The sequence below is a fragment of the Lotus japonicus genome, unplaced genomic scaffold (assembly GCF_012489685.1).
Source record: "Lotus japonicus ecotype B-129 unplaced genomic scaffold, LjGifu_v1.2 AP027025.1".
NCBI classification, from domain to species: domain Eukaryota; kingdom Viridiplantae; phylum Streptophyta; class Magnoliopsida; order Fabales; family Fabaceae; genus Lotus; species Lotus japonicus.
The window spans coordinates 1-11,086 of NW_026645372.1; the positions used below are offsets into that span (position 1 = coordinate 1).

The 11,086-nt window shown below is 37.5% G+C and overlaps 3 protein-coding genes across 3 annotated transcripts; 1 reads left to right on the top strand and 2 right to left on the bottom strand.

Annotated features, from left to right (window-relative positions):
* The first annotated feature begins 118 nt into the window (after positions 1-118).
* LOC130727278 (protein FAR-RED IMPAIRED RESPONSE 1-like) lies at positions 119-903 on the top strand. The gene is made up of 2 exons (XM_057578384.1): positions 119-227; positions 386-903. The coding sequence occupies exons 1-2, from the start codon at positions 119-121 to the stop codon at positions 901-903; spliced, it is 627 nt and encodes a 208-aa protein (XP_057434367.1).
* A 6,958-nt stretch (positions 904-7,861) lies between these two features.
* Positions 7,862-10,562, bottom strand: LOC130727279 (uncharacterized). Its single transcript, XM_057578385.1, has 3 exons — positions 10,366-10,562; positions 8,304-8,457; positions 7,862-8,229 (listed from the first exon to the last, which is right to left on the bottom strand). Exons 2-3 carry the CDS (start codon positions 8,445-8,447, stop codon positions 7,969-7,971), a joined length of 405 nt encoding a protein of 134 aa, XP_057434368.1. The 5' UTR covers positions 8,448-8,457; positions 10,366-10,562; the 3' UTR covers positions 7,862-7,968.
* On the bottom strand, positions 8,495-9,921 carry LOC130727280 (uncharacterized; the record flags this gene model as incomplete). The annotated part of the gene is made up of 4 exons (XM_057578386.1): positions 8,495-8,938; positions 9,035-9,579; positions 9,669-9,768; positions 9,854-9,921. Coding segments are annotated over 4 exons (974 nt in total), but the record flags the coding sequence as incomplete, so codon positions are not given.
* Positions 10,563-11,086: the final 524 nt, after the last annotated feature.

An 11,086-nucleotide genomic window follows, 5' to 3' on the forward strand; every position in this document is an offset into this window, starting at 1 on the left:
AGTGGCTTGCCCAGCAAAGTTCCGTGTCCGTTTTCATGCAGACTCAAGCAAGTGGAAGGTTGTGCTATTTGAACCAGAACACAATCATGGGTTGACACCTGCATCCCACGTTCATTTGATGCCCTCATTCAGGGGATTGACTGATGGTGACAAGGCTCAAGTAGACAGTCTAAAGCTGTATGGGGTGAGAAGTTGCAACATAATGGGGCTTTTGATGGGTCAGAAAGGTGGGCATGAATCGGTGGGTTTCTGAAAAAGGACTTATATAATCATGTTGATAAGAAGAAAGGATAAGTTTAAGTGCTGGAGATGCAGCCAGTGCATTGAGTTATTGCAGCGTAAGGGGAGAAGGATCCCATGTTTTTTTTCAAATTCACAAGATCAGGTGAAGAAAATCTTGAAAACTTGTTTTGGTGCGATGGAACAAGTCGCCTTGATTACCAAGCGTTTGGAGATGTCATTGTTTTTGACAGCACCTACAAGAAGAACAAGTACAACAAACCGGTTGTTATCTTTTCTGGCTACAATCATCACAAGGAGACTACAATTTTTGCATGTGCCTTGGTTTGTGATGAGACCATTGAGACTTACAAATGGGTCCTGAAAGCCTTGGATGAAGCTATGTTTGGAAAGCAACCCAAAGCTGTTGTGACTGATGGAGACAAATCTATGCGTGAAGCAGTGAAGGTTGTGTTTCCTAATGCTACTCATAGGCTTTGTGGATGGCATATTCAGCAAAACTGTCTTGAGAAAATTAAGATTCCAGATTTCTTGAATGAATTTAAGACTTTGATTTATGGGAATTTCACTCCAGAACGTTTTGAAACTAAATGGTTGCAAGTGATTGAAAAGTATGGTATTGGTGAGGAAAAATGGATTAAACAGACGTATGAAACTAGGTAGATGTGGGCAACTGCGTTTATGCGAGAGAAATTTTTTGCCGGTATCAGGACTACCTCTCTATGTGAAGGCATTAACTCATTTATTAAGAGGTATGTGCAGTGCAAAAATAGCATCCTTGATTTCATTTATAACTTTGAGAGAGCTGTGGAGGAGTATAGGCATAATGAGTTAGCCTCTGATTTCAAGTCAAGTTATGGTGAGCCTGTCTTGATTACTGCTTTAAGTCACATTGAACAAGGGGCAGCAAAGTTGTTGACATTGAATATGTTTAGGGAAGTGAGACATATGATTCAACGAGCACTTAACCCTAATCTTGTTGAACGATCAGAGATTGGTACCACAGTGATGATAAAGTTTAGCATTTGTCGTCATCCAAACACTCAGTTCTTGGTCATTTATGACAAGAATCAGAACATGTTTAATTGTGATTGTGGGTTTTCTGAATATGTTGGCATACCTTGTTCTCACATTATATGTGCAATGAGAACTGAGAACATGAATGAATTCCCTGCTAGTCTTGTTTCTAAAAGGTGGCTGAAGACTGCAAAGGTTGATTCATTACAATCTATCCCTGCTATGGAGGTTGATACTGATAGAATGAAAATGCTGCGTAGAGGTGCAATTTCTGCTGCATGCAACTTTCTGAGTGAATATGGTGCTGATGACTCTTCTGATTTCTCAAATGTTATCGAGGACATATACAAGCTTGTCATGAAATTTCAGAAACGTCGCCATCCCAATTCTGCTGCAACCAATTTATTTGTCATTGGTGACCCAGCTGTTGTCAAAACAAAGGGCGCTCCACGGAAGAAGAAGTATAAGAAGACGAAAAGGCTATGCTCTAATTGCAGAAAGGGTGGCCACACAATCAGGACATGTCCTACATTATTTGAGGGTAATGAAGTTGGAGAAAGTTTTGCAGATGCTGAAGAAGATGAAGATTCATCTGTTGAAATTGATGGTGATAACACTGCTGATACTGTAAGTTGTTTGTATAATTTTTCTATTGGATTATTTTGCAGCCAATTACCATGTGTATGACATTAATATTTTAAATTGTATACAACCCGTGCCATCATTAGGAGGAGATAATGGAGGGCCCAGTTCAATGAGTACAGTCAAAGCCAAAAGAAAGGCATGTTATATGTCATATTTACTATGTTGTATAAATTTGAGTGGCATGTTCTGTTGTAAAATTGTTGTTTATGGTTTATATTTGGCTGTGAATTTTAGGTGGGAGATAGAAGAACCCAAAAGGATGTTAAACGCAACACTGGAAGTTCCCAAGCTATGGTGTCACCAACTATTGAGCAACCTCAAGCTGATATTGAAGCCCCTCCAATGAGTTTCCCAAGTGGGTTCAATTTGTTTCCCCAATTCCCTGCGAGCCAGATTTTACAATCTTTCCATCCTTTTGCTTCATACCAGCAATCGCCTTATGGCACTTAGTAGAAGACTGAATATTGGATGTGGCTCTGAATTTTGCTTGGAATTGCTATTGCATTGTGTTGCTTAAACCATTAATGGACCTGTTTTTTTTCATGTAATTTTTGCTGGGAACTAATATGGCTATGTTATTGAAGTCCTCGCTGATTTTGAAGTATTTTTTGTTTATGAAGTCTTGAAGTTATTATGATTGAATGTTGGACCAATGAATTTTATTGCTGAATTATTAATTCATAGTTTTTGAGTTCTTTCATCCAAATGCTTAGTTTAGAATATTTCAGGTACCATCTTTGTGCCATATTTATGCAATCCAGTACTTGTATAAAAAGAGACCAATGTTATAATCTGTACAAAATGGGTAAAAAAAAGAAGAACATGAGATTTGAACCAGGGACATGTAGAACCAACAAGAGGATATTTACCACTGGGATACCACTCATTATTACTAACAAACAGTTAAATAATATATTTAATACGGATAAGCAATAAAAAAATAATTAAAAACTGATTATAGGAGTATTCGAACCTAGGACATGTGGGATTATAGGATGCTACTAACCACTAAGCTAGAAGTAACTATTGAAATGAAACTGTAAACATAAATATTTAATTGAGTTAATGCGAGTATTTAATTGAGTTAAGATTAATAAACTTAAACTTAAGGTCGTGCGAAGCTTCATATTAATAAACTTAGACTCTTATTGCTCCGCCGCTCTCCATATTAGGTCAAACTTAAAGCTTAAGTAAGACCGAAGCTTCATATTAGGCCTTTATCCTTCTTAAGCTCTGTCGAGACTCTTGTTGCTCCGCCGCTCTCCATATTAGGTCAAACTTAAAGCTTAAGTAAGACCGAAGCTTCATATTAGGCCTTTATCCTTCTTAAGCTCTGCGAGACTCTTGTTGCTCCGCCGCTCTCCATATTAGGTCAAACTTAAAGCTTAAGTAAGACCGAAGCTTCATATTAGGCCTTTATCCTTCTTAAGCTCTGCCGAGACTCTTGTTGCTCCGCCGCTCTCCATATTAGGCAAACTTAAAGCTTAAGTAAGACCGAAGCTTCATATTAGGCCTTTATCCTTCTTAAGCTCTGCCGAGACTCTTGTTGCTCCGCCGCTCTCCATATTAGGTCAAACTTAAAGCTTAAGTAAGACCGAAGCTTCATATTAGGCCTTTATCCTTCTTAAGCTCTGCCGAGACTCTTGTTGCTCCGCCGCTCTCCATATTAGGTCAAACTTAAAGCTTAAGTAAGACCGAAGCTTCATATTAGGCCTTTATCCTTCTTAAGCTCTGCCGAGACTCTTGTTGCTCCGCCGCTCTCCATATTAGGCCAAACTTAAAGCTTAAGTAAGACCGAAGCTTCATATTAGGCCTTTATCCTTCTTAAGCTCTGCCGAGACTCTTGTTGCTCCGCCGCTCTCCATATTAGGTCAAACTTAAAGCTTAAGTAAGACCGAAGCTTCATATTAGGCCTTTATCCTTCTTAAGCTCTGCCGAGACTCTTGTTGCTCCGCCGCTCTCCATATTAGGTCAAACTTAAAGCTTAAGTAAGACCGAAGCTTCATATTAGGCCTTTATCCTTCTTAAGCTCTGCCGAGACTCTTGTTGCTCCGCCGCTCTCCATATTAGGTCAAACTTAAAGCTTAAGTAAGACCGAAGCTTCATATTAGGCCTTTATCCTTCTTAAGCTCTGCCGAGACTCTTGTTGCTCCGCCGCTCTCCATATTAGGCAAACTTAAAGCTTAAGTAAGACCGAAGCTTCATATTAGGCCTTTATCCTTCTTAAGCTCTGCCGAGACTCTTGTTGCTCCGCCGCTCTCCATATTAGGTCAAACTTAAAGCTTAAGTAAGACCGAAGCTTCATATTAGGCCTTTATCCTTCTTAAGCTCTGCCGAGACTCTTGTTGCTCCGCCGTTCTCCATATTAGGCCAAACTTAAAGCTTAAGTAAGACCGAAGCTTCATATTAGGCCTTTATCCTTCTTAAGCTCTGCCGAGACTCTTGTTGCTCCGCCGCTCTCCATATTAGGCCATTAAATATTATTTATATAGTATTTATTAATAAATAATGTTAATAAATAATTTTTATACCTATTTATAAATATTATTTCTAAAATAAGTTAAATATAAAAAATTAAAAAACATTTAACTTCCAAACCATGGTGCCATAAAGCTTCGAAAATGGAAGGTGAGGAGATGGTGAAGTTAAGCACTTTCGGTGGCTCCAAAATTGGAATATGGAGAGGCCGCATGCTTGATAGGGTTATGAGAGGGGGAGTAATGAGGAAAATTGATTGCAGCTTTGTTGTTTGATCTTCCAGCCTCAAAACTCGTGAAGGGGTTTAGGGTTTTAATCAATTCCCCCAAGTACTATAAAATTGCTTCAATTATGAATGGGATTCAGAGTCTAACAAGGAGTGGAAGATTTACGGTCCAAAATCATCTGATTGATGTCTACCATGAAAACGAAAGGAGCCCCAGTTGTTCGACGAAGCCACCGGAAGCGAAATCGTCGAGAAGTGGATTGCATCTCCGTCAATTCGCCGGACTTGGATTTCACCGTCCCAAATCAGAACGCTAACCCTTCTTTGGTACTCATATCTTCGAGGTAATCAGTGTTACTCATCTAAAACTCTGTTTCTGTTCTGTCGTGTTTATGTATTAGGTTTCGTAGGTTTTTGACATTCATATCTTATTTGCAGTAATCAAGATTCTGGGCTGCAGCTGAACATGAATCTTCCATATTATGGTGATCAACAAGAAGATGACAAGAAAAAAAAGGTATGTTTTGAAGTAAAATGAATTACTTTTCACTTAAATAGCTTAAATTGCTTCAGTTGAATTTTCCGTATCTTATTCCCTTGCTTACCATAGTAGTATGCCAAATTAAACTTCATATAATGGATTCAAATTAGGAAACCTTGAATCCTTGCTTAAATTACAGCTGTGAAACCTATAGCCAAGGTTTAAATTTTTTTTTTATATTTTACAATGCAGGGAGTGGTTAATGAAGAGAAATTTAATACGTTGGAGGCAAACATGGAAGCTATTATGGCTAGTATTGGGTGGTTGACACAGACAATGATAAAGTCCAAATGTGTCCAGATTCTTCCCACAGAAGGAACACAGTTAGATCCATCTTCATCAGTTGAACCAATACCTGAAGCGATAGAGAAAATCATGCAAAAGTTTGTTGCACCAACGGTTGAACTCCCAACACCTATTGCTGACCTACCAACACCAAATACTGAAATCCAAACTGAAACCGTTGAGATCGCACCAACATCTACAGAAAATCACAGTTCACTTGTTAGGAAGCTTTTCAGCCCACCTGTTACGTCACAGGACACAAATCCAGGAAACCAAATTACCAATGCTGACTTTCAATCCCCCAAAAACCTGAAAATAGTTACCCCTCATTATGTTCCACCGGTAAGTTTTAAAATTTTGACCCATTAATTAAGAACTTTACTTGTTAAATTGACTGTCATACATGTGTATCTTGTAGTTCCTGAACAAGATATTCAAGAATGAGAACACATTCCAACTATCTTATGCTGAGACGGCTGTGGCATCTTATATCTTTAAGAAGGCCAATAAAGATGACATGGCTTGGTAAAATGTCTGAGTTTTTATTTACGTAGTTAAATTATTTTTTGATACTCAGTAGAAGAGCTAATTTAATATGCATGTTATGTTCATGGCAGGAAAGAGGCCTTGGTGAAGCCTGAAATCCCTTTCTCGGATGGAACCCGTGGTGTGCTGCAGTGCCTGAAACCAAAAGGAGAGTTGGTGACGGATTTGCTTAACTTGCTAGCTTGCTTGTTGACCAAGAAGGAGGGGTCTTTTAATCAAAATCCACCCATATGGTTTTTCCCAACAAATGTTTCGGTAATATCATCTGCTCATTCTTAATGGCAAGTTCTGTTTAATAGAAATGAAATATAAAGTTCACTGAAGTTGTTCTTTTCCACTGTAGCAAGCTATTTTGTCATGGACTACAAACCCTAATTCTATGAAGATTTTAATTAAGGCAAATTTCATGGGGAAAGTAGACCTTCTTGAAAAGGTAACTCAATAATTGTGTAACATATCATTTCATTCAAAATGTAGCTTGTTTGAGCTTTATCTACATGGTTGCTTTATGCCAGATATTTATTCCTGTTAACGACGACAATAAGCACTGGTACCTTATAGTTCTGGACTTTAAGAATGAGCAAGTAGTGTATCTCGACAGCTATCCGGAAGAAGGCAGGATGCTTGCCAGAATTAGGCGTACCAAACTACTGGTATAACCTTATAATGAATTTACTTTTTTGATTACATGATTTGTGTTATTAATTTTGTTACTAAGAGAAAACTTGTTGCTCGTAGTGTATTTATTTGGAAGAACTTCTGCAAGACCAGTCATTTTATCTCATCGATGATAGCCCTAAGCCTATTGTGTCTGAATTCAAAATGGTTATCCCAGAAGGGCTTATGGTTCAAAAGAAAGATTCGTAAGTTACATATAACAATTTAATTCTTTTATACTTTTGAAACCATGTAACTTACTGATTGAAAATTGTTTTCTGTCATGCAGAAACGACTGTGGAGTTTTTGTTGCAACTTGGATGAACCAGATGGGGATAAATGGATACAAGATAGAGGTTGATAACTTCACAAGATTGAAACTTGCTGTGGACCTTGTTCTCCATTCACATAATTTGCTTCAAGGAGTTATGCTATCAAAATCATTGGTGTACTACAACAGGATATCAGAAGCTGGAAACAAGAAGAAAGGGGTGCCAAAGACTTGCTGATTTTGTAATCTTGGTTATTGTTAGACACAATCTATATTTTTTATTCCGTGCTTTATCTTTGTGTATGCGCAAGCGTGGACGCATTGAATCCTTTTTCAGGGCACTTGTAGTTGCCAAATTTTGTTCATCAGGTTAAGGCACTAGTTGCCAAATTTTGCTTGTTAAGGCACTAGTTGCCAAAAAACCCTTTTATAAATTTTTTATGCGTTGGTTGTCTTATATCATGTTTATTAGATCATGTTTTCTTCAAATGCAATAATAGCTATAACTTAAACAAGAACACAAGAGCGCAACTTAGTTATATATTTGGACCATTTTCTATTGAAAATAGAAACATGATTCATAGCAATAGAAAGATCAACCTAACTTAGACAAGAGCAACCTTATTTGGACCCATTTTCACTTAAAAACAGTTGAAAACATGTTTCATAGCGATAGTAACATCTTTTGACATAGTAAATCATAGTCAAGTTTGACAAGAGCACTACTTACTCACTATTTTATTTGGACCAGTTTTCACTTAATATAGCAAATGTTCTTGGTTCTTTTGTATGCTCTTTTGTCATAGTTTTATTATAGTCATTTTTGGAGGTTTCTCATCATCTACTTACATAGTTTTATCATAGTCATCTTGGGAGGTTTCTCATCATCTACTTACACAGTTTCATTAAATTATTATGTATACTAAAAAATGTAAATTTAGATAAGTTTAAAAAGAGGACTCATGTGAGCACTTCTCATAAAAGAGTTAATAATTCAAAAAGAGTACACATACATGTGACCACTTCTCAAAAACAGTTTTACATATCCAAAGCTTGTGTAAATCACTTAAACAAAATAAGTAGCACAGCAACTACCAAAGAGACAACAACAACAATGAAATACATTTGTTCCCTTCTCTTGTAGTCAGAGATCAAAGCTTCTGCCCTCTTTAATCCTTCAAAGCAATCATCAACTTGACCAGGAGTCACAGCAGCAGTCATGGGGCCTTGAACAACTTGACCAGGAGTCACAGCAGCAGTCATGGGGGCTTCAACAACTTGCCCATGCACAGGGGGATCAAGCCAATCATAATACCCACAAGCCTGCGTATATTTAAGTTCATAAGTTATATATTCCTTGTTGTCAACTGAATACATAACAAAAACTCCCTGTTTACCTTCAAAGGACATTGAAAATATCTTCGTCCATAATTACTACTGGACCATGAAGTCTTTAGGGCTGGGGTAAGGCCGCAAGTACAGAGCCTTCCATCAGCAATCCCATTTCTTCTTTGTGTCGAAGAGAATGATTGAGATGCCATATATTATACACTACAGAAATATACTAATAAGTAAATAATTGAAACCTTAATAACATATAAAGTCATTGATTAACTAATATCCATAAAACACCAAGTTGCACAAAACATATCCAAAAAGGTCTAACAAGCCAGGGGCATCAAGCCAGTCCAAAAGTTGCACAAAACAAAGGCAAAACATACAAGGTCCAAACTGAAAACATTAATAGGAAATCAACAAAACATCAAACTCACTACGGCTGCCCACGGGTAATGGTAACATTAACCAAATTGTTGTGAGTGCTAACTGGCCTAAAGTGCACAACATCCCTATACTTCAACTCATGATCCTTCACATATTGATACCAATCCTTTGCAATGTGGATTGGAGTATCAATCTTCCTTGGATTCCTTCTTTTCAGCAGACAACTATAAGTTCTACCCCTAGGGGTTTGTAGAACGATATTCTCCCAGTTTGCCCTAATATGATTCACCACATACAACTTAGGCAATGCCTGAAAATAAAAAAATAAACATTGTATTAGATATCACATACAGCAAACGAAATTTTAAAAACAAGTAGCACTACAATTTAAAAAACAAGTACTTACCATTGTCTGGCCTCCACCAGAATCAGAGCTGCTAATGACCTTATCAAAATTATGAATAACCCTCTCCACACCATCATCCTCCTCTCCATCACTCAATTGCATAATTCCATCATCCTCCTCCTCATCACTTAATTGCACAATTCCATCATACTCCTCATCATCACTTGATATCATAATTACATCATTCTCTTCAATGTTATCCACATCCATAAACTGCCCACCAACATCAGCTAATGGTATCTCCCCACCAACATCAGCCACTGGAACTGGAACTTCCACACCATCTTCATCCTTATCACCAACATCAGCCACTGGAACTGAAACTTCCCCACCAACTTCAACCTTACCACCGACATCATCCACTGGAACTTCCCCACCAACTTCATCCTTATCACCAACATCAGACACAACCACCTCTTCACCATTCTTTCCTGAACTCCCAACATCAGGTTGCCTTACAGAAGGGCCAGCACCATAGCTTATTTGATTCATCAGTCTATCAAATATCCTGATAGAAAACTTGTTCTTTCCACAATAGGAGAAATCTGCCCAATGATTTCTTTTCAAATCATACATTTTTACAAACTTGACCACAGCATCAATGAGCAAACCTCCATTATTACCCACAACCAACTGAAAGGTGAACTCCCCCCTACAGGATCCCTAACCACAACATGATTTCCCAGCATAGATTTGTATTGTGCAATAAACTCTACTGGAACTTCCACGTCATCCTAATGTTTTTCCAATAAAACTTATTAAAATTGATGTTTAAACCATATAACTATACCAACACAAATGGAAGGAGCTAAAAATTACCAGGTTTAACTTTATCACAGTATTGAAACCAGGTGTGTAAGGGCCATAAGCACTTGTTTGACTCATCTCTTCAAAAACACAAATAATCAGTTCAAAGCACAGATTAAGAATGTGAACCCAGACGTTTAAAATTCAATATCAACATAAAAATATGGTTCAATCCCACCAAAAAAAGAAACACTCATGTGATAAACAAGGTTCCATAACAAATCTACAAACCATAAATAACATAAAAATCAAACCTTTAATGCAGACAAAGAAAGGGGAATGACATGCATGTGATATACAAGGTTGGTTTTCAAATCTACAGCCTATTCGGAATAATTGTAATTACAAGTTATGAAAAAATAACCGTAAACATCAAAACATCAAAACTTTAACTCAGACAAAGATATGAGAACGATATCAGAACACAAACCCTGAGAAAAAAACCATTCTTTTCATTAAGATCCAAACCCCAGAAGAGAATACTTGAAGATCAAAACTACGAAAAGAAAAGATGAAGAACATACCGTAGGTCGCTGGCGCCTTCTTCTCTCACGTCGTCGCGTTCCACCGTCGGTCCTCGTCGTCGCGTTCCACCGCCGTTCCACCGTCGATCACTCTCGTCGTCTCCGCCACTCAGTCTCTCACACTTCTCTTTCTCTGGAATGTTCTGCTTTGGGAAGGATGAAGATGGTGTTGAGAAATGATGAAAATATTGAAGTGTATCAGTTATCAAAAACAGAGGGAACATCAATAGTCACATCAATTCAAATGAGGGTATTACTTTTACTGTGGTAACTAATTAACTGAGGGACCTGTTAGCAAATTAATAAATATTTTATTTTTATAAAACCATATTTTCTGAAAATCATTTCCTATTATTTTTAATTCATTTCAGAAAAAAAGAAAAGTCAACTCATTTAATACATGCCACATTCTTACTGGTCCAAATAGGCAGAGGCACCATACCTACGCCTGGGAGGAGGCACCACAGAAGGGACCAAAAATTAATGTTTCCAATTTAGTTTTTATAATAAGGAATATAGGTGCTTAAAAAAATAATAGTAAGGAAAGGAGGTGGAGGTAGTAGAAGTCTAAAGTAAACTCAAGGTTTTAAATTGGGTCACTGTCGCGGTTTACAATTATAGATGTTTCGATTGTTATTGTGTGGGTTGTGACTATTGATGCATGAAAGATTCACACTTTGCATAGATTATATTAAAATTTGTTTTAGTCGGCCCAAACAGC